The sequence below is a fragment of the Sus scrofa genome, chromosome 4 (assembly GCF_054392235.1).
Source record: "Sus scrofa isolate SSC_HxYL_T2T_F1_AM1 chromosome 4, Sscrofa_HxYL_maternal_Yorkshire_Landrace_v2.0, whole genome shotgun sequence".
In the NCBI taxonomy this organism is placed as follows: domain Eukaryota; kingdom Metazoa; phylum Chordata; class Mammalia; order Artiodactyla; family Suidae; genus Sus; species Sus scrofa.
In genome coordinates, this window is record NC_139386.1 from 14,207,818 (window position 1) to 14,231,250 (window position 23,433).

Consider the following 23,433-nt stretch of genomic DNA (forward strand, 5'->3'; position numbering starts at 1 on the left):
TAGGACTGGCTACGGATCCAAAGAGCGATAACTAGCCGTTGCTTAATGTGTCACGGTTTTACAAAGCACATTTCACTCCCAGCCTTGCAGATGCAAACATTGGAAGCTCCTGGAGTCATGAGGTTGGATGTCTTGCCCAGGTTCGGACAGTGGATGATGATAGTCTCTGCGCATTGAATGAGCCCAGCACTTGACTGGTGGTGTCTTTGGGGTGGGGGGGAGTTTTAGGGCCACACCCACAGCGTATGGAAGTTCCCACAGTGGGGGTCTGATAGGAGCTGTAGCTGTGGGCCTGGGCCACAGCCCAAGCGACACAGGATCTCAGCCACATCTGCTACCTACACCATAGCTCATGGCAACACCAGATCCTCAACCCACTGAACGAGGCCAGGGATCGAACCTGAGTCCTCATGGATGCTAGTTGGATTCATTCCTGCTGAGCCACTACAGGAACTCCTGACTAGTTGTATCTTAATGGTACGTACGCTCTTCATCCATCAATGCTCACAAGGAGGTTGTGACTATCCCCATTTTCTAGATAGAGAAACTGAGGCTCAGAGAGGTTAAGTAACTTTCCCGAAGTCCCACAGTAAGTGGCAGAGCTGAAACCGAAACCCAAGTGTGCCCGGCTTCAAAGCCTGTGTCTTTCCCCACCCTTCTCATGCAAATACTGCTCTCAAAGCACTTTGCACATTATGCCACTGCCACTTATCATGGATTTTAACTGACACTCTAGGTGTCTTCATCCTATGAACCCCTTGATGCAGAGGGAGTGCTTCATTCCACTCTGTAACCTCGGCACACAGCGCACTAACTGACAAATACACACCCGCCATGTGTTGTTGGATGAAATCTGAGAGGGACTAAGCCTGTGGCCCTCAGAAGATAGACCTGAGGGTGTCCCTGAGCACACTGCCACTCCTATTCCGGAGCCCTCGGAGGCTGTGGTCCCCAGGGAAGCCCCAGATCTAAACCCGCTCCCTGTACTTCCTGGCCTTAGTAAGAACACTCCCCTCTGCAGGTCCCAGCTTTGTCATCTGTGCAAACATGTTGGATACAAGACAGAGGCACCTCTGTGCTCTCAAGTGATGCTTCTGAAAGTGTGTTGAATTTTCTCGAGAGGACAGGACATTTGTTGACTGTATAATATTTACTTGCAAAAGGGTAGAGCAAAACTCATTAACAGAGTCTGTAACATTGATCCAGGAATGCGCTTTGCATTTACTTTTGTCTCTATAAAAATCCTGGCACAAAAAGGGGAAGTAGAACCTCAGAAGTCTTAACTCAGTGTAACTAAAATCCTGTGTGAATGAAATATATATACACGCAGTATCACTATCGTGTTTGCTTCCGCTTTAAGACTCCAGCTAGATGTCACTTTCCCACTGCTCACCCTCTCCTGCCGCCCCATCGCCAGGTGGGTGGGATGACCCTCCCCTATGCTTACATCAGGGCACATGTCGCTTTTGCATTAAAACTACCGGCTTATTTATCTCTCTCCTGGGAGGCTGGGTGCCCGTGTTTGTCTGTTTCCTACTACACTTTGTGCCTCATGTCCCTTTGCATCTTCAGCACTTGGCCAGAGTGCAGCCCAGAGCTACCACTTAAGAAGTGTTTGTGGATTGCACGGACTTCCCCCATCCCACACTCTTGCAGAATCCTTTGCTCTTCTGAGGGCGCATCCACATCATAACTCGGGGAACTCTGCAGTGGTTCTCTCCTTGTGCCCATTTTAAAGGTAAAGGCACTAAACTAAGACTCAGCATGCGACTGACTCATTCAGCACCACACAGCCAGAGAGGGGGAGCACCCACATTCTAATTACAGAATCATGGAGGGTGAGATTTGGCCGAGCCTTGTAGGCCATGTAAAACAAGACTCCTCAAATCTGGTTTTAGCAAAGGAATCTTTTTTTTCTTCTTTCCCCAGTGAAATCTTACTCAAAATCACAATATCAGAAGTTTGGGGAGAGGACCTGCCCTTGACGAAGAAAAAGTAGAAACACTGAACCCCTATGTTTCAGCCCCTCAAGACCCTCAGGAGGAGGAAAAGGGCACCACTGGAGAACCACAGATGCAAATAAATGTTCTGGAACATCTACATTTGTGTTCTAATCCCGTGTTCCTTCAACTGTAGCACCCCACTTCCCCAAGATTGCCTTCTTCCCTCAAAAACTGCCGCATGGCCATCATTGTGTCAAGCCCTGTGCTGAATTCTTAGCTAAGGATGGCAAGTGTGCTGGACTTAATGTCCAGGGATCCGTGTTGATCCCAGTCCTACTGCTTCCGGGCTGGGGAAGCTTGGGAAAGTCACTTAATCTCTCCCTGAGCCTTGGCTGCTTCACCTGTCAAGTGGCCCCAAGGCTTGGATTGAATCAGAGTCCATTGCCCCATGAGTGTCAACACACTGAGCACACACCTTGACACCTGCATGTGTTCCTGAAGCGTTAACAGCATCTGCCACCTCAGGGCTTTCCAAGGTGCCAAGCGGAACCTTCAGGAAGGACCTGAGGTCCCTTTCATCAGGATGCCCACGCTTTTATTTTAATAATCACTCCTCATCTCCCAAGGGAGCGGGGGTTGGCCTTTACAGCAGCGACGTTTCTGCTAAAGACATCAATTTAAATGAATGAAATGTGGGTTGACTTCACCTCAGATACCAAGTTAGCAGTGTTACAGGTGGGAATGTTACAGGTGTGGCCAGCATGGAGCAGGAGTACCTGATCGACTAGGGCTCAGGAGCCTGAGATCTGGAGAGTCCACAGGTAAGAGGGGGTGAGGCAGAGAGCCACCCTTGTATGCTCAGCTTCCGTCTTCCCACCTCCAGCCGGTGGGCTCTCTAGAGGTGATGACAGGTGCCAAGCAGCACATCTTATTCCACCGGGTAGTGCTAAGTTGGAAGGCTCCCAGACCCCCACAGGCCTCAGAGGGGAATAGGACACAAGGAGGTCTCAACCAAGAAGCCTCCAGGAGCAGCTGTTCCTTTCTGCCTCTTGCATCACTGGCTCTATCTGAAAGGTGGCAGCTGGCTGACAGCGGTTGGGTTGTGTGGGAGCCTCCGGGTCCCAACTTCAAAGTGGCTTGTTATTTTTAACAACAATAATAATTCTCTAACATGTGTATTGTGCACCCAGTCCTTTCACTATATTGCATCATCGCCTTCGAAATCCTCGTGTCTCCGGAGTTCCCGCTGTGGCTCAGCTGGTCATGAACCCGACTGAGGATGCGGGTTCAATCCCTGGCCTCGCTCAGTGAGTTAAGGATCCCACATTGCCATGAGCTGTGGTGTAGTTTGAAGATGTGGCTCGGATCTGGCATGGCTGTGGCTGTGGTATAGGCTGGCAGCTGATTAGACTTCTGGCCTGGGAACCTGCATATGCCACAAATGAGGCCCCAAAAAGACAAAAAATTGAACTGAAATCCTCATGTCTTGTAGAAGAAGAAGGCTGGACAGGGGCCATCAGCTCTCCTTTGCTAATGAGGCAATTGAGTCTTACAGCTGCTGTGAGTCGCAGAGCCCCTGGACGGCAGCATGTGGACTGGAACCTAGGATCGTCACTGCAATTCCAGTCCTCTTCTTCAAGCCATCGCTTCCAAAAACATCTGGTAACCCAGGGGCATGGGGGAAGGGAGGGACCAGTATCCCTGGCCTCGCAGCCTCCCCTGGTCAGCCAAAGGGCTCTGGCAGGCTTGTGCCTGCATGATGACACTGCCCAGGGCATCAAGACAGCAAGGCCCGGCCAGCAGCATCCTTATAAATTCCTGGCCTGGCAGGTGCCCTGGGTCCTCGCCATCTCACCGGGTCTCTGGTCTTCCTTCTGTGGTCAGGTCACCGGAGGTCGGTTCTGCTGGAGCACCTACTGCTTTGCCTTTTGTCTGAGACCTGGAGCCCACGGACAGACCAGGTTCAAAGATCTTGGGGCCCAAGGGAGGGTCCCAATACAGAGGTTTCTGAGTGATGGAAGGTACAGTTCAGTGTGACCTGAGAACCTTGTTCAAAATGCATGTACCCACTGAGCTTTCCTGTGGGTATGTCACAATTTCTGAGTGACCCAGGCAGGTGTGTTTTCAACAAGCTCTCCGGCTAACTCACACTTCTGGCTCTGACACACGCAGAGCCAAAGGAGTCGCCTGGTTTTACAGAGAGAGAAACCAAGTCCCAGACAGCCTCCATTTCCATACCAGCACAAGCCCACTTCTAAGTCCCTTCTGGCTAATGATCTGCTTCTATGTGACTTAACTCCAGCCAGGGTCTCCTAAGGCCAAATAGAGTCTCAGAAGGAGGAGGCAAGGCCCCCAAAGGAACCATTCTTCAGAATCCTTCCTTAACAGCACAGAGACCAAGCTTTTATGCTTGTACCTTAAAGCTCAACTTAAGCTCCTTCACTCTCAGAAGAGGCCTAGAAGATAGAGGAGATAAGAAAGATGACGAGGGAAGACATGACATGGGCTGTTGTAGTCCCTCCCCTGTCCTCATTCTCATTCTTGTTGATTTCTATCCACAGGGTTCTGGGAAAGCGGATAATACCTCCCATCCCAGGAGTAGGACCTTGGCTAAACCAACCATTGAAGTCCACCTACCTGCAAACAGTGATTGGCCCAAGGGTAAGGCATTGACCTAAACTGACCCAGTGCGAGTAAATTTCAGGATGTAGGCTGAAAACAAAGGAGGAAAAATGTTTTCTGTTTCTAAACAGATATGATACAAAGAAGCACATAACCAAGAAAGTGCTAGAAGGCCTCTTGAAACCAGAAAGACAGTCAGCTTTAAAGGAAATTGATATCACAAAAGACAGAGTGCAGAAGTAGAAAAATAAAAAAATCTGCGTCTCCGACCTACACAGCTCATGGCAACACCAGATCCTTAACCCATGAGCGAGGCCAGCGATCAAACCCGCAACCTTATGGTTCCTAGTCAGATTCGTTAACCACTGAGCCACGACAGGAACTCCCAGATCTCATTTTATAAATGGGAAAACTGAGATTTGGAGAATTAAAGAGACCAAGCCAAGGTTCCCACAGATAGCGCATTACCAAAGAAAGAGCGGAGTACTTTCTTCTGGGATTTCCTTTGAAAAGCAAGAACATCAGCAGGCATTGCTTTACTTACCTCTACGACTCAGGGAAATGAGACAATGTAGCAAATCTGTCCTCCTGAAGCCTTCAGCGGGTCCCTCCATCCACCTCCAGATATAATGGCACCTCCTTAGCGTGGCTCCTATGGCCTTCCTGGCCTAGCCCCGCTCACCTCTCACCCAGAAGGCCACAGGGCAACCATGCCTAACAACCACAAATCCCCCCAACCCACCATGCTCCCTCTCACCTGCCATGGGGTTCATGCCCTTCCCTCTGCCGAGAAGGCAAATTCTTCCCCTTCTGTTTAGCAGACTCTCATACTTTCTGGAGGTTCAGCTCTGTCACCTCTGCTGGAAGTGCTCCCTATAATCCAAAGATCCCTAGGTACTCCTCCTCTGGTCCCCCAGTGTGTGTGTGTGTGTGTGTGTGTGTGTGTGTGTGATGGAGGAATAAGCATGTAGTGTTTGCAAGCAAAGACATAAATCTTGCCCTGCCACTTACTGGCTGCTTGACCTTGAGTATTTCACTTGACCTTCCTAAACTTCAATTTCTCATCTGCAAAATGGGGATATAAAAGTTCTTCATAGAGTCACTGGTAAGATTAAATTAGATAATCTAAGAAAATGTTTGACCTACACACTGAATGTTCATTAAACTATTGCCTTTATCGTTACTTGTGACAGTAATTACTTTCTGTTCTCTCTTCCCAACCAGACTCTGAGCTTCAGGAGGACAGGAACTATTGTCTTTGGACTCAAATTTCTCCCTGCCTGGGTCCTGGTAGGGGCTCAATAAATAAGCAATAAGGAAATTGTTGGAGACCACAGAACAGCAGATCTCTGCAGAAGGCAAGTATCTATGGACTCAGAGTTTTAAAGTACAGAGTCTTGGAGTTCCCGTTGTGGCTCAGTGGTTAACGAATTTGACTAGGAACCATGAGGTTGAGGGTTTGATCCCTGGCCTTTCTCAGTGGGTTAACGATCCAGCGTTGCCGTGAGCTGTGGTGTAGGTTGCAGACACAGCTCGGATCCCATGTTGCTGCGGCTCTGGTGTAGGCCGGCGGCAACAGCTCCAAATAGATCCCTAGCCTGGGAACTTCCATATGCTGTGGGAGCGGCCCAAGAAATGGCAAAAAAAAAAAGACAAAAAATAAATAAATAAAATAAATAAAGTACAGAGTCTCTTTCAAAGACAAGATGAAGGACTTATGCGTTAACCATGTTATTCTATAAACAGCTGCATTATGTCCTAAGGAGACCCACTTTTGATATTACAAAGAAGATAATCTCATCATTGCCTATGCCTGTCCCTGCCCACTAATCTTGTCACCTTCACTAATCCCATCAATAATAACCTCATCACCTTCCTTGATAAAAAGATATGGGCCTGTTCTATGGAACAGAGTGCCTCCTGGTCCCTCCCCTTTCTATTTTTTTTTTTTTTTTTTTGTCTTTTCTAGGGTCCCTCCTGTGGCATACGGAAGTTTCCCGGCTAGGGGTCTAATCAGAGCTGTAGCCACCGGCCTACACCACAGCCACTGCAACTCACACAGCTCATGGCAACGCTGGATCCTTGAATCCTTGACACAATGAGCAAGGCCAGGGGTCGAACCCGCAACCTCATGGTTCCTAGTCAGATTTGTTAACCACTGAGCCACGACGGGAACTCCCATCCCCCCCTTTCTAAATGTAAGAGTCTTATGTGTTGTTATACCATGTGTTCCTCTTCCAGGATTCCCCTTTTCCCTACAGCGCTGCTCACAGCAGGAAATGAACAGAGTAAAATGGAATCAGCCTTTAAATTCAGATTAAAAGAGGGATGCTAATTGGAGACACCTGATTTCAAGCTGTGGTCAAGGTTTTGGCCACCGGGATGGCTTGGATCAGCCAGTTCAGTGGGCTAAATATCACTCTGTTATTCCCCAGGGACCCTCCTATCTCTTGGCTTAAATAATTTCCTGTTACTCTATCATCATTCTTCCCTATTGCAAGCATATCCAGGGAAAGTACTTTACTGGTCAACACTTTTCATTGGTTCCATGACCAGTGCCCTCCCCGAGGTCTAGCCTCAACTCGCTGGAAAGCTAGCGTCTCCCTGTCTCAGCAGAGAGGCAGCCACAGAAGAAGGGCCCAGGAGGACCCTGAGGGGGAGATTCCATTCGGCCCCTGCTGACTTTTCCAACCCTACCTCCTCTGTATGCTTCTCAAGTTCCCCAGACCCCAGTCCTAAGCACCAACCACACTTGTCAAAGTCACCCCCCAGCCCTTTCATGCCTCTAAGCTTTGTAGTTCTTTTTCTTTTTTCTTTTTAAGGCAGCGCCTGTGGCATATGGAAGTTCCTGGGCCAGGGGTCAAATCGGAGCTGCAGCTGTGGCCTACTGCACAAACATGGCAACACCAGATCTGAGCCACATCTGTGACCTATGCAGCAGCTTGCCGCAGCACCAGATCCTTAACCCACCCAGTGAGACCAGGATTCAAATCCCAATCCTCATGGACACTATGTTGGGTTCTTAACCCACTGATCCACAGCAGGAACTCCTAAGCTTTGTAGTTCTTGTCTTAGCCAGGAATGCCCTTCCCACTGCTTTCCTCATTTATTAAAAGTCTATTCATCCTTCAAACCCCAGCTCAAACCAGCCCTTTCCTGAGGTTGCCAGTTTCTCCAGCTAGAATTTTTTTTTTTTTGTCTTTTCTAGGGCCATACCCGTGGCTTATGGAGGTTCTCTGCCTAGGGGGTCTAATCAGGACTGTAGCCACCAGCCTACACCACAGCCCAGGGCAACGCCTGATCCTTAACCCACTGAGCAAGGCTAGGGATCGAACCTGAAACCTAGTCAGATTCGTTAACCACTGAGCCATGACAGGAACTCCTCTCCAGCTAGAATTAATCACTTCCTTTCCTTCATTTCCATAGTACTCAAATTCTGGGTTGTTTTTTTTTTTCACTTATAATAATGCTTATTTTATTGGGTGGCTGAGAGAGTCAAAGGAAACAATGTGTGGAAAAGTCTTAGAAAAATATAGCAGACTATGTCCACATGGATTTGTATTGTGATAATTCTTCCCTCCAGGAGAGCATGGTTCGTTCTGGCTGATGTTATGGTTTGCTTTGTACTTCCCTCCCTTTCCTGTATCAATTAGGGTATTTGGGGTTGTGTAATTCTGTCTACCTTGAGTACCCTCTCTATTAAAAATAAATACAAAAGGAATACATAGACTCCGTATCAGTTCAGAGATGAATTTGGCTGCAAGTAACAGAACCTCCAAACATAGTGGTTTAAAACAGTAAGGAGTTCTCAGCAAGGGGTCCAAAGGAAAGATGTTGCTGAGCAGGGTTGCTGTCTGTGCAGTCCTCCTAACCTCTTCCTCATGCTCATAAAGTATCTGCCACAGCTCCAACCATCACGTCCTTCCTCCATCCTGGAGCAAGGGGAAAGACATCCCCAGTAGATAGATATTTGCATCTCACGCGCTAAGCCACACAGCTACCCCTCCCTGCAAGGGAGCCTGGGAAAGTGAACTCTGAGCTTTCCACCTTCTAGGACAGAGAAAGCATAGCTTGAAGGGAGTTGGGATGTGTGCTATTCTATCTGCCACAAGGAACTCTCAGGAAGAAGGAAGAGCTGATCATCCGGATGGTAGAAACTAACCTGCAGTTATCTTCAGAGTGCTGCTCACTCAGCCACTCAGCTCCTCTTGAGGTTCTTGAGTCATAATTTACTTTCCCGTAGTCTGACTTTCCAGCATGAGGCAAACGCCCACACTTGGCCGGAGGAATACAGGAACCTTGACCCGCAAGCCCCACAGTGCGGTATTGGATGAGAGACAGAATGAAAGAGCTGGGCAGATGAGAAACAATAAAATGCTCACATTGCCCTTATTAGGATGGGAGCTCCCCAAAGGCAGAACCCCTGACTTTCTCATCTGCTCATCGGCCGCTCTACCTGGCAAAATGATGTACTCAGTCAATCCACTGTGACTTGAATGATTTCATTCTTCAGCCAGGAGCATGAGTTTGTTTTCTCCCCCTTTGTTTTATTTTGTGTCATTGTCATTTTCATCCTCATGTAAGCATGGGTCTTGAAGCCAGATAGACCAGGAATGGAATTCCAGCCTCACTAAACCTCTTTCTGTGGCTTTGGTCAAGACACTTTACTCTCTGTGCCTCAGTTTTCTTCTCTGTAACATAGAAAGATTGAGGAGTTCCCGTTGTGGCTCTGTGGGTTAAGAACCTGACTAGTATCCATGAGGATGTGGGTTCGACCCCTGGCCTTGCTCAGTGGGTTAAAGGATCCAGCGTTGCTGTGAGCTATGGTGTAGGTTGCAGACGCAGCTAGGGTCCTGCATCTCTGTGGCTATGGTGTGGGCTGGCAGCTGCAGTTCCAGTTCAACCCCTAGCCTGGGAACCTCCATATGCCACAGTTGCAGCCCTTAAAAAAAAGAAAGAAAAGATAAGAAGATGGAAACCAATTGCATGAGGTTGCTATATGAATGGAACAACACAGGGTGTGTAAAGCACTTAGTAAGTATGTGGCCCATCTAGTCACTCTAATATCAAAGGCCTGTTATTATTTTTATGTTGGAATTTTAAGCAATGAGAGCACAATAAATAAGTCGCTCCATCCAATTCCCCAGGAATTCCTGTTTGGATTCCTACCAATGGCAGGTTTGATATTTGAGGAGAGAGCAAAGTTCTAATCTTTCCAGTTCATCCTAAAAATAGTCAGCTCTTCTCTGTACAATCTGTCAGCTCAGCAAGTCCCATCTAGGGAACCGGGAGATTGTGTAAGGCAATCTTTCTAAACCGGGGTCAAATGTTCTCCTTTACCCGAGAGTAACTCGCAAAAGATGCACATGAAGATAAGGGGTTGGCCCATTAGTGCGGGGGAGGGGATGTCTTCCCACCCGCGCTGGGGTCTGATGTCTGGAGCCGCAAGGATAAAATGCAACTGGCACCTTTTGCATTCTGGAGAGAAGGGATATTTTTCTCATGTTTATTCATTCAACCACGCAAGTCCATAAATGAAAGACATTTGCTGGAAGCTACTAGCTCAGAAACCAGTAAATGCAGAAGAGCAGAAGTAATTAAGTGAACCTGCCCCTGAGATCTCATGGTCAAGCCATTTATTGAAACCTTTAGGCATTCAACAACAATAATAATTAATATTTATTGAGCGTTTATTAGGTGCCATCCCTAGTTCTAAGACTTTATGTGCATCATTCACTCTTATTCCTTCTCTTTTTTTTTTTTTTTTTTGCTTTTTGGGCCTGTACCTGTGGCATGTGGAGGTTCCCAGGCTAGGGGTTGAATTGGAGCTGTAGCTACCAGCCTACACCACAGCCACAGCAATGCGGGATCTGAGCCGTGTCTCTTACTCCACAGCTCGAGGCGATGCTGGATCCTTAACCCACTGAGCGAGATCAGGGATGGAACCCGAATCCGCATGGATACTAGTCGGGCTTGTTACCGCTGAGCCACAATGGGAACTTCCTCTTATTGCTTATCTTAACCTCATGAGATAAGGACTTTATCTTGGGTGCCAATGAAAACGTTGAGGTACCAAGAGATTAAATAACTTATCTGGACTTTTAGAAACTCCCTATCTGGGAAGCTTTCCATTGTTATGACCAGTGTAGGGGACTTCTAACATAGGAGGGGGTCACTCATTGTCAGAATCAGCAAAAGGGAGTTCCCGTTGTGGCTCAGTGGAAAGGAATCTGATTAGTATCCATGAGGGCGAAGGTTCAATCCTTGGCCTTGCTCAGTGGGTTTAGGATTCAGTGCACTTTATGGCTGTCAAACCAATGACATCCTCTGGACATTCTCAAGGGCTTCTCTAGGCTCATGCTCTTCCCTCCCCAAGCAGGTCTTTCCCATCACCTTCTCTAGTAGCCACATCCTGCTCATTTTGCAAAACTCAACTCCACTGCCTCTCTCAAAAATCAAGAAAAATTTCCAGGAATCCCCCACCATATTACCTAGGTATGATCTCTCAAACCTCTGTTTGTCCACCTCTGTTGGCCCCAACATTTTGCCAAAAATTATGTTCGGCTGTGTATCTGGCTTACTTTGTCTATGAAGTGAGTTCTCCTCCAAAGCAGAGGCCATGTGTGGTCAACTGTCTTATCTCCAGGGCCTGGCATTCCTGGGTTTAGTGCCCTGGTTCATGGGCACTAAACCCATATGCCTGGCTCACAGTATGCCCATGTAGGTGCTTGGCTGCCATTCACAGAATGGAATGGAAAGTGGAAATTCAAAAATGAGATAACGGGAGTTCCCATTGTGGCTTAGGAGGTTAAAAACCTGACTAGTATCCATGAGGATTCCGGTTCAATCCCTGACCTTACTCAATGGGTTAAGGATCTGGTGTTGCTCCAAGCCTCAGCGTGGGTCAAGGATGTGGCTCAGATCCCATGTTGTTGTAGCTGTGGTATAGGCTGGGGGCTAAGGCTTCAATTAGACCCCTAGCCTGGAAGCTCCATTTGCCACAGGTGCAGCCCTAAAAAGACAAAGAAAGAAAGTAGAAAGAAAGAAAGAAAGAAAGAAAGAAAGAAAGAAAGAAAGAAAGAAAGAAAGAAAGAAAGAAAGAAAGAGAAAGAGAGAAAGAAAGAGAGAAAGAGAGAAAGGAAAAGAAAGAAGGAAAGAAAGAGAAAAACGAGATAACACAAGGGAAATTCGTGCATCCCCAGGTTAGAGCGTGAGGAAGAGATGTCAGCAGATGCCATGAGCAAGAGAGACCAACAGGTTAGACAACCAAGACTTTCTAAGATTTAACGATTAACTTAACTCTGTCCTCTCAAGCAAGCTGCTGAATTCCCCAGTTGCCACCCAGAGGAGATGAAAAGCAGAAGTCATATTATAATTTTGTGCAACTTTGGGGGAAAACCACAGCTTCTACTCCTTTGGCTTCCACACCCTGTTCTGCCATTCCCTCCCCATCCAAATTTTCCTCTCCACCATACAAGAAAATCCGAAGGTGCCTCACTTTAGTAGTAGTAGTAGTAGTTTGTCTTTTTAGGGCTGCACCTGCAGCATAAGAAAGTTCCCAGGCTAGGATTGAAATGGAGCTGCAGCTGTGGGCCTATGCCACAGCCACAGCAATGCCAGATCTGAGCCACATCTGCAACCTGTGCCGAAGCTTGCAGCAATTCTGGATCCAAGGCCAGGGATTGAACCCACATCCTCATGGATACTAGTCAGGTTCTTAACCTGCTGAGCCACAATGGGAACTCCTCAAAGATAACCTCCCTTTAAAAACCTATGCCATGAAAATCTAGTTTTACCAAGAGTGTAAGTCAGTTAGGGGAAATAATCTGCTCTACCAGAAATCATTTACTTTAAGAAAAAAAAAAAAAAAGATTCTATTGAGTAGCAAATTACCAATATGGTGCATTGAAAGTGAACTTGATTGTCAGAGACTCATAAGTTTGTTATTTCCTGGACACATGCTAGATGTACTGCAGAGTCAGCAGTCAGTGGTGGAGTGATAATGGCCTATTTGGGGGAGAATTAGAATGGGGGAGGACCAGTGAGAACTTGAAACTTGACTCCTTCCCCAAAAGCTTCCACCCACAATGTTTTCAGAGTTGATTTTCACAAAATATGTCTTGAGCTGATCCACCAGAAGTAAAGAGTCCCCATGATCAAATGAGCTTAATAAGAGTGCCCAAGAGTGGAGTTCCCATTGTGGCACAGCAGAAACGAATCCGACTAGGAACCATGAGGTTGCGGGTTCAATCCCTGGCCTCGCTCAGTGGGTTAAGGATCCGGTGTTGCCATGAGCTGTGCGGCTTGGATCCCCGAGTTGCAGTGGCTGTGGTGTAGGCCAGCAGCTACAGCTCAGATTAGACCCCTAGCCTGGGAACTTCCATATGCCTGCAGTGCGGCCCTAAAAAGACAAAAAAAAGACAAAAAAAAAAAAAAAAGAGTGCCCGAGAGTGCCTACTCTTAACAAGTGTCCTGCTTTTAAAGGTCCTGGTCACCATTTGGTTATGCAAGACTCAGGAATCTAGAAAGAAAGCAACTTGTTTCATTTTATTTCACTCTACTTTTCTAAACTTATTTGGCAATAGAATCTTTCTACAATAGAATTTTTAAAACATTCCATAGAATTTCTTTCCAGAGGAGGCTATCTTGAGAAAGACAGTAAAGCGAAGTGGGTAAGAGACTGGTGTCTGTGGCCAGACAGCCTGGGTTTATATCCCAGCGATGGTGTGCTCTCTGTGTGATGGAGGCACGCCACTCCACCCATGCTCTGTGCTTTCAGTTCCTCATCTGTGAAATGCAGATGATAAGCGGACACACCTCATCAGACAGGATGGATGTGAGAATTAAAAATATTGAAACATGTAAAGCTCTTGGAATGGATCCCATATATAGTCAGTGCTCGGTATCAGCTATAATGGCCATTGTTTCTAATGTAGGACTCCTATCACCTAACAACATGAGGACCCAGGCATTAAATATCTCAGTGTATTCTTCCAGCCCAGCCACAAATTTCTGGATACAGTCAAGTGTAATTAATGTGACCATACTAGGAAAATGGGGTTCAAGGCCAAGAAGAGGTAGGACATAAGAAGGATATATCCAGGAGTTCCCATCGTGGCTCAGTGGTTAACGAATCCGACTAGGAACCATGAGGTTGTGGGTTCGATCCCTGGCCTTGCTCAGTGGGTTAAGGATCTGGCATTGCCATGAGCTGTGGTGTAGGTCGCAGATGTGGCTTGGATCCCGCGTTGCTGTGGCTCTGGTGTAGGCTGGCAGCTACAGCTTCGATTAGACCCCTAGCCTGGGGACCTCCATATGTGGCAGGAGCGGCCCTAGAAAAGGCAAAAAAAAAAAAAAAAAAAAAGGGTATATCCAGCTCTTGGTGGTGATTCATGTTGACACCCAAATAATGGGAGAGAGGATGGACTGGGTCCAAAGCTCTGGGTCACTAGGGTGGCTGCTGGAGGGCCATGGCTCAGTTACATCACATATACGCTGTGTGATCTGAGGCAAGAAACCTAACCTCCCTGTGCCTGGGAATTAGAACAACACAGGACTTTTAGAATTACTGTGAGGATGGAATGATCAATTAAATGAACAGTGTCTGGCTTCTAGCAAGTAAAAGTAGCCCTGATTATTCTAGTCTTAATGTGGTGATATCAATGTTTTTGCTTAATTTTGTTTCAGTTTTTTTTTTTTTTTTTCCCCCTTGGAAACACAGACTCACAGACTCAGCACTAAGGGGGTACCTGAGAGGCCATCCAGTGCTACATCTTTGCTGACAAGGAAATGAGGCCCAGAAAGAGAAAGTCATTTTCCCTGGGGTCACACAGCAAGTGAGAGGTAAGGAGAAGGACAGGTTCTGTGAGGACTGCATAGGTGAATGATGTCAACCCTCAGAGCAACCCTAAAAGGTAGATATTAGTGTTCTCATTCTAGGGATGAGGACACTGAATCTCAGAAGGAGAAAATAATTTTCATCAGCTCACACAGCAGATAGGGTGATAACAACGTCTATTGTGAGAACAATAGCAATCAACACCTCGCACAGACCTTGGGCTGATTACATAGACCCTACTGGGTTCTGGTGGATACAGTGAAGGTGGCCCTGGCGGGGGCGGGGGGCGCACAGGCAGGACTGGTTATTGTCATTGTGACTGTCCCTTTCTGGTTCCCTGCTTCTGCTCTTGCCTCCTGTGTTCTCCGCCCAAGAGCCAGAGGGATCCTTCATTCTCCACCACTCGTCTCTCTTCCTCCCCAGGCTTCCCATTGCTCAGTGCAAAATCCAAAGCCACTCCGGTGACCTTGGAGGCCTTACAGGACCAGTTCCGATGCTGGCCCCCCGCAACTGCACTTCCTCCTCTCCCCTCCTCCTTCATTCCTCTCCACTGCAGCCACTGTCCGAGAGATACACCTGCCCCCTTGCTGTCCCCTTGCCCAGCACACAGTCTCCAGTGCATCTGCAGGGACCCCCCCCCCACCTTCTCGGTGACACCCTCCCTGACCACCCTTTATGAAACAGCTCCTATACCCAGCCCATCATTTTTTCCCCGCATTATCCCACTTTATTTTTCATCTAAACATTACTTAATGAATTAGGGTCTCTACGCCTCTTTGTTTCTGTCAATATCTTCTTCCCAGCAGAATATGAGCTCCGTGAGGACAAAGGCACTGCTTGTCTTGTTTGTGCTGGATCTTCACTGCTTATACCAGGACCAGACACAAGGTATGCAGATCTGTCCTATAAAAGAATGAACCCTTGGCTCCTTTGGACGTCGTGAGCAGCGGGCAGGGGAAGGCAGAAAGCGGTGATGCGGGGTGGGGTGGGGGGGGGCAGAGCAGATCCAAAGAAGGAACTGTAAGCTGCTGCCAGCTGCCAGAGGGTGCCCTTGGCAGGGCACAGCTGGATATAGCTATGATCTTCCCCCTTCTCCTCCCCAAAGTGGAGAGCACCCTGAAACCACCCCGAGCTGAGCTCCACCCCAGGGCAGGCAAGAGAACTGAAAGCCAAACCTAAAAGCATCTGAAGTGAAGCAAACCTCAGCCAGTCTCTAGTCTGCTGACTCGCTGCTTCCATCATGCCCAGGAGATGAAATCAAGGTGGGGGCTGGGAGTTCCGCCCAAGAAGAGGAAACTCCAGCCTAATAGAGCATGGATGACCACAGGCTCAGCAGGTGTGCCTGTAAGGGTCCCCGCAGAAAACAGAGTTTACCCCCATGATGCACACGGACAGCATTCAATGAAGGGACCTTTTGCAGACGTGGGCGGGGCCAGCAGCACCACGAAGCCCTGACGCCCCTGCAGGAGCACAGGGAGGAGATGGTGGTGCTGCAGGCTTCCAAAAGGGTGTTGGGGACCGCAGTGGCAGAGGAGCACAGCTGCCCCTAGAGGTACGGACCTCTCTCTCCGTCTGCCCTCTGGTCCCCTGCCAGCGTCCTCAGAAGACAGGTGGCAGGGGAGCTGAGGGACTCAGCTGGCAGGGTCGGCTTCCAGGGCACAGAGCAGGGCAGGGAATGGGTCTGGCGAACCATGGAGAAGAAATGGCAAAGGTGACAGATTAATAACCACTCAGAATTTTTCCCACTGTTTTGTGCAGAATCTGGCACAGACCAGACATGAATAAATGCAGCTCCCAGTGTCCTCATCAAACTGCTTTGTCCTCCACACTCAGCCAGGCACCAGCCAAAGGTGCTTGAATCATAGACACACACACACACACACACACACACACACACACACACTCCTATTGAGCTCTTACTAGTGCTAAGCCTGTCTTTGGCCCTTTACAGACAGTTATGGGGTAAGTTTGGCTGTGCCTATTTTTTCAGATGTGGAACCTGAGGCTAAAAAGTTTCATAGCTTTCGTTCTTTTCTTTTCTTTTCTTTTTTTTTTTTTTCTGGAGGTGACTTGACTAGTGAGGGGCAGAACCAGGGCTCCACCCCAAATGAGCCTAACTCACGGGTCCATGCCATCAACCACCATGGTCTCCATCCCTGAGCCTAGCACAGGGCCTGCCGGGCTATGGGAGGTTAAGGAAGCGTGGCCTAAAGGAACTCTCCCTACAGTCTCCACATGGGTGGGAGTTATGGGCTCACTTCTGCACATCGGCCATCTCCAACCCAAAGTTACTAGGCAAAAATGCTGTTGCTCTTGGCTGATTTGAGATGGTGAGGGCAGAGGACAGGGATGCCGGCCTACCAATGTCCTGGATCGCTCTAGCGCTGAAATAACCAGGGAAGCGCCTGCCTCTCTGCTCACCTCCTACGAATCCATCATCGAGGACCCATGGATGCCAGCCCATGCTGATCCGCGGGAGGTTCCAACTCCCATGTCTAGTTTGGGGGAGCTGGCGATGGGGGAGCAAAATTTGGAGAAACCAATCTACTCAAAACTCAGAAAATGACCCCAGAAGCACACTGCGTTGATGGTGCAACTCTTGTTTGCCTACCATTTGACTTCTAGCAGGAAGTATTTTTAAAGGGTATTTTTCGCCCTTGCTGGCCAGTTCCTCATTGAGAAATTCTCTTTTGTGACACTTGGACATCTCAGCTCCCAAAGTGATGATGGGACTTTTTTTTTTTTTTAAATTGCCACTTCCAGGTTTGGATTCACTTCTTCATTCATCTGGAAGAACAGAAAGGATTTCCAAATGCTTATCAAACGTATCCTCCGGGCACTGAAGACGGGCCTTGTCCTCAGACCCTGACTGTCGCTTCGTGGAACCACACGGCACAGGATGGGATGTCTCCACCTCCTCTTCTCTCCGTTGTCAACCCACCCACTCAGCAGTTTATCAGCCCCCCTCTTTGTCCCCCTGTACATTATGAAGCAACAGGATAAAAATCTCCTTTAATGTTTAGTGAGAAATAGAATGTAAACCAATGGTACAACTGTAGTGGGCTTCAGAGCTGAACAGGCTCAGGATGATGCTGGAAGCTTCCTGGCTCCCTGCCCTTCTTAGGAGCCAAGAAAATGGAAATCACCACCCATTACAGTGGCCCATGGACAGGTCCCCCTCAGATCCCTTACCCTGTGTGCCTCAGTCTTTTCAATGACTGTGAGATGTAAGTCCTGCTTCATCTCCTAGCCTCACCTTCGTTTCCTTTCCTCAACTCCAGGCCAGGCAGCACCAGGTCCTGTCACACCCTGCACAGGCTGTGCTCTGCCATCACCTACCTTTGCTCATGCTCTTTCCTCTGCCTGGAATGCCTTTCTCCCACCAGCTTTCTCTAGCAAGCTTTTACTTTTGCTGGAAGACTCAGCATCATTTCCTGAGCCCCAAGCTAATCTGTGCCACCTCCCCCCCAACCCTGGGAACCCCATGCTTCCCTCTGCCTCGACATTCAGCACTTTGTGTTGGAAACATCTGCTTTCTGGTCTACCTCCCACGTGGACGCTGAGTTCTGGGAAGACCTTCTCTGACTCCACCCTGATTCCCAGAGGCCAGCACAGGACCTGACCTACAGTGGGTGCTCGGAGAAATGCTTTCTGGAATCTGGCTCAACACCCTTTGGTTGTCCTCCTCCTCTAAATGGGCATGTGAATTAACTCAGCCTGTGCCCAGAGAAACAGGAACTTAAAGATAAGTACAAAGTGGCCGAATCTCCCGAGCCCCCAGGCTCTTCCACCATTTGTGGTGAGTTGTGAAACAGAGAGTGAGCAGCCCAGAGTGGGGACCTGAGAAGCTGTTGGTGGTGGGAGTCCTTGGGTGTTCCCACGTGGTATAGTTTTCATGGGTCCAAAACCATCCATCTTACCAGAAATTCCAGCACTAGAGCAACTTTCCTCTAGCTGAAATCTCTCACCCTGGTTAAAATGGAAAGCCTCATGACATGGACTTCTAAGGGGTCTTTATTTCTACAGCTTTATTTATTTATTTGTTGTGTTTTTAGGGCCATACCCAAGGCATATGGATATTCCCAGGCTAGGGGTCTAATAGGAGTCGTAGCTGCTGGCCTACACCACAGCTCACAGCAACGCCAGATCCTTAACCCACTGAGTGAGGCCAGGGATCAAACCTGCGTCCTCATGGATGCTAGTGAGATTCATTTCCATTGAGCCACAATGGGAACTCCTCTACAGCTTTCTTGATAATCATAAAGTGATATACCAAAAGCTGTGCCCATCATCTCATTTAATTTCACAACAAGTCTAGGAAATCAGTACTATTTTCCCCATTTTATGAGTGAGGAAACAAAGGTATAGAGAAATTAAGGTGCCCAAGATCACACACCTCTGAAATGGAAGAGCCAGGGTCCAAACCCAGCTCTGTCTGGCCCCAGGGTGCTTCTTCTTACCCAAAAGGCTAAATTGCCTACTTGAATGAGGGGAAATGTCCCTGAACAGGAACCGGGAGATCTGCCACGTGACTTTGGCTTGGTCACAATACTTCTGACCCTTGATTTCCTCATCATTTCCCTCTAAGCCCAAGGTTACACTTGACTCAAGACACAAGTAGCATCACTTCCTCTACAGAGCCTCTCCCAACCACTCCAAGTCATAGTCACTGGAGAGCTAATCAACTCTTTCTTTGTGTTCCCATCTGCCCCTTTGTCCCAGCACCCATGTATCAGTTCGTTATCACTGTGTAATAAAACACTTCCAAACTCAATGGCTTCAAACCAGCCATCAGAAAACGTCTTCTTAAAGGGCCAGATAGTAAATATTTTAGGCTTTGCTGATCACAGTCTCTGTTGCAACTACTCACTCTGCTTTTGTCTCCCAAAAGAAACTAAATAATACGTAAATCAATGGGCATGATTATATTCTAATAAAGCTTTATTTACAAAAATAGAGAGCTGGCTGCTCCACAGGCAAGTTTTCCAATCCCTGCTTCGAGCAGTCAGCATTTATCATTGCTCATGTGTCTATGAGTTGGATGAAACAATCTGCTCATCTGGGTCAGGCTCTGCTGATCTTGGCTGAGCTCGCTCATGTGTCTGTGGTCAGCTGGCTACATGCCTGAAGCTTAGCTGGTCTAAGATGCCTATTTGCATACTTGGTAGTTGTCCTGGTATCAGTGAAGGTGATGGAGATTACTGGGCTGTACCATCTCATCATCAAGGAGATTACCCTGGGTTTATTCACCTAGAAGCTCAGCAAGGTTTCTAGATCTGGTAGAAGCACACAAGGTCAATTGAGACCTAGGTTCAAAACTGGTACCCCATCACTCCCATCACATTTTATTGACAAAGAACCTCACAAGACCAGCCCAAATCTAACGGGTAGGGAAATAGACTCAGTCTCTTGATAGGAAGAGTTAGGAAGTCACATCTCATGCGTGTGCTCAGTGCTGGTCCTGGTGCAGCTCCTAACAAGACACCCAAGCTCAATAAAAGTAGGAAAGTTCCAGAACTTTGGTGCAGGGTACTAATACAGCAAGCCCAGAGCAATGTGGGTTTAGCACTGAAATCAGCCCCAGCTCTGCTTCTTTACTTTACAAATAACTTCTCTGTGCCCCATCTCATCATTTGTAAAATAGAAATAAAAACAGGTAACTCCCTCTCATCATAAAACCCAAAACAACACAACTTCTGTTGCAGGATGTTGCAATAAATCTAACACTCATGGTGTGCTGGGAGCAGCTCAAAACCTTTTACCTGCCTTAGTTCATTCTGTCTCTTCCACTGCCTCATAAGGCAGGTCTTGCTATAATCCCATCTTACCGATGAGGAAGCAGAGGCTCAGAAATGTTTAGTAACTTGTCCAAAATCCCACTGCTTGAAGGATGGGGATCCGGGATTTGAGTTCTTGCCCTTTCGTTCCAGAGCCTGCCTGTTATCACTGACACATCCAACAAATTCCAGGTAACGTTATGCTTACGGCTCTCAGCCCTCCCCAAGGTCAGGCATGCCTTCCTCCTGTCTGCGCTTTTCCTGCCAAATGGCAAAACAGGGGCCTGTGTTTTGTGCTCGCCTCTGGCAGTTCCTTATCCTCTGACCTTGAGCAAGCAAGGTCACCTTTCTGAAACTCTCTGTAACCTTGTCCATAAAATGGGTCTAATAAATCCTGCCATCCTGGTAGAAATCATGAGGAATCACTGAGACCCATGTGACTGCATGGTGTGAGTGATCCAACAATGCACAAAGTGAAGGGGCCAATGAATGGGGCACTTCCTGGAAGAACGTGGACACTGGAATGCCCAAATCTTGCTTGGGGGTGGCAAAGCAGGCCACCTCTGCCTGGAAGTCACTTTGTTTATGCAAAGATCAACTGAAGCTGAAACCTAAGAGGCTGCCATCTGCCCTCAGAGCAGACTCTGCTGCCACTTTCATGTTTGCTTCATCGGCTTCAGGTTGGTTTGTTTCTTCAAAAAAAAAAAAAGAAAAAAAAGTTTGGCAAGAGATGTTGTCTTGAAAATTTTAAGTGGTTTGGTTTTCTTTTTCTTTCCCCATTTTTTTTTCCCTTTGATTGCATAGAACTTCAAACAATGATGCCATTTACAGACTGCAGGCGGCCTCCTGCCTTGGGTCCCATGCTGAGCTCTACTTTCTAAATCCTTGGCTGCTGCCACTCTGACCCTGAAACCACAGCTCTCCTTTGAGCTCTAGTCACATGGCATCAGAGGGCTCTGTAGCTTCAAGTGGCAGTGGGGGCCAGCCAGGATTATGATTTTTTATTTTAAATTCATCACTGTTATTAAATGCCCAGAGGTGCATTTTCCTCTCTCCTTCCAGTGTGTCTCCAAGATTCTCAATGTTAAGTCCATGGGTCCAACTCTCCCACTTTTGACTCCTTGTTCTAGAAGATGTGACAATAAGGCTGGCCAAGATCTGCTACACTTAGACATGTTTTCTGCCCTCCTGGATTCCTGGAATCAGGACACTTCATGTTAAGACAGTGATCACTGCACATCAAACCCTAGCAGTCATTCACACTAGAGTATGAATCAGCCTTTTAGCTGATCTGAAAGCAGTTGTAAGATGGGCAAGGTGGAGAAGTAATTACTTCTGGGAGTAATAAGCAGGATGCAGTACCACAACGGGTGTGAAATGGGGCAGAAACGGGGGATTGTCACATGCTGAAAGTAAACTTGACAGCTGTCATGAATTTGCCATGTACTGGGACAATGACAAAGCTTTACTCTGAAAGGAGGTTACCATCTAAGAGACCTCCATATTGTTTATGAGTTCATTCTTTATCAAATTTATTTAATAAATTTTATATAGTATATCTATCATCTAAATATTAGGGGCTATTCTAAGCTCTTTACGAATATAATCTCATTTAGTCTTTATAACTACCTCACTAGCTAAGTATCATTAGCATTCCCATCTGAAAGAAGAGGAAACTAGGTAAAGAAAAATTAAGTAGAAGTTCCCATCATGGCTCAGTGGTTAACGAATCCGACTAGGAACCATGAGATTGCGGGTTTGATCCCTGACCTTGCTTAGTGGGTTAAGGATCTGGCGTTGCCATGAGCTGTGGTGTAGGTCACAGACGTGGCTTGGATCCCGCGGTGCTGTGGCTGTGGCGAAGGCCGGCGGCTACAGCTCTGATTGGACCCCTAGCCTGGGAACCTCCATATGCTGTGGGAGCAGCCCTAGAAAAGGCAAAAAGACCAAGAAAAGAAAAAGAAAGAAAAATTAAGTAATTGGCCATTCGTCACACAGCTTCTAAATGGCAGAGCTGAAGTTCAAATCCAGGCAGTCTGGCTCCAAAGTCCACACTATTAACTTCTGCGCTGTAAAAGTGAAAGAACACAAAGCCATTAGTGTAATTTAATCTTTTTTGGACAAGTAAATGAATAAACCCTTGTGATGAGTAAGTCATTTCCACGTTCAACTTCAAAAGCATTATCAAGATTGTCAGGGCCAGTCATTAGAGACTGGCTTATGAACTTAATGATGAACTTGATGATGACATTCATTAATTCACCTTTTTGACTCATTCAACAAGTACCACCAAGCACCCTCTAATGGCTCAGACCAGACACTGGGTAGACAATCATTAATAAGACAGCTTTTGCACTGCCTGCCCAGAGCCTATAGTCTGGATGGCTGTTGTGGCCTCCACTGGGAGTTACAATATAGGTGGCAGGTGCTGGGAGTCTAGGGGTGAGTGTGCAGAGAAATGAGGGCCTATGTAGAGAAGTGACATCCAAGCCGAGGCCTCACCATGAAGCCAGAGTCAGCTAGATGACAAGGCAGGGGCAGACTGAACCAGGAACTGCCAAGTCCCAGGGGTCATGAGAACCGGATGGTTACACACAACTGAGTGAGGCTGTTGGGGGGAGAGTGGGAAGGTGTGTGGATACTGAAGGTGGACAGACAGCAGGACTGGACCCCACAAGGCCAGGTAGACCCTGATGGGAAGTTAGGTTTTACCTTGAGGTCAAAGCGGGCTGAACCAGCCAGGGAGGGCCAGGGAGAGATTCGAGGTGGAGCAGACCTGGAAGTGGTGGTAACTTCCAATAACTTCAGGAAGCAGAAGCTACATCTCTCCCCCAAAACAGGCTTCTGGACCTGTGGGTTGATTAAAGGAGACCGAGCCTAATTTCCTCAAGTTAAATACAGCTTACGTCAGGTGTCTGGACCCACTTCTCCTTGAAACAAAGGGGTTTATTAGAGAAGACATGTCCATAAGAGAAATAGTTCCCATTGTGGCTCAGCGGGTTAAGGATCCAGCTAGTATCCATGAGGATACAGGTTTGATCCCTGGCTCGCTCAGTGGATTGAAGATCCTGCATTGCTACAAGCTCGCAGATGCAGCTCCGATCTGGCATTGCTGTCTGTGGCTGTGGTGTAGGTCGGCAGCTGCAGCTCCGATTTGACCCCTAGCCTGAGAACTTCCATGTGCCACAGGTGGGGCTGCCCTAAAAAATAAAAAAATAAAAAAATAAAAGAAGAAAGAAAAGAAAAGAAAAAA

The 23,433-nt window shown here is 47.5% G+C and overlaps 1 protein-coding gene across 1 annotated transcript; it reads left to right on the top strand.

Moving 5' to 3' along the window:
* The first annotated feature begins 208 nt into the window (after nt 1–208).
* Nucleotides 209–19,357, top strand: LOC110260448 (uncharacterized). The gene is made up of 7 exons (XM_085021678.1): nt 209–3,605; nt 3,828–3,904; nt 4,505–4,604; nt 5,790–5,923; nt 14,287–14,408; nt 15,210–15,291; nt 17,167–19,357. The coding sequence occupies exons 1-4, from the start codon at nt 3,425–3,427 to the stop codon at nt 5,879–5,881; spliced, it is 450 nt and encodes a 149-aa protein (XP_084877804.1). The 5' UTR covers nt 209–3,424; the 3' UTR covers nt 5,882–5,923; nt 14,287–14,408; nt 15,210–15,291; nt 17,167–19,357.
* Nucleotides 19,358–23,433: the final 4,076 nt, after the last annotated feature.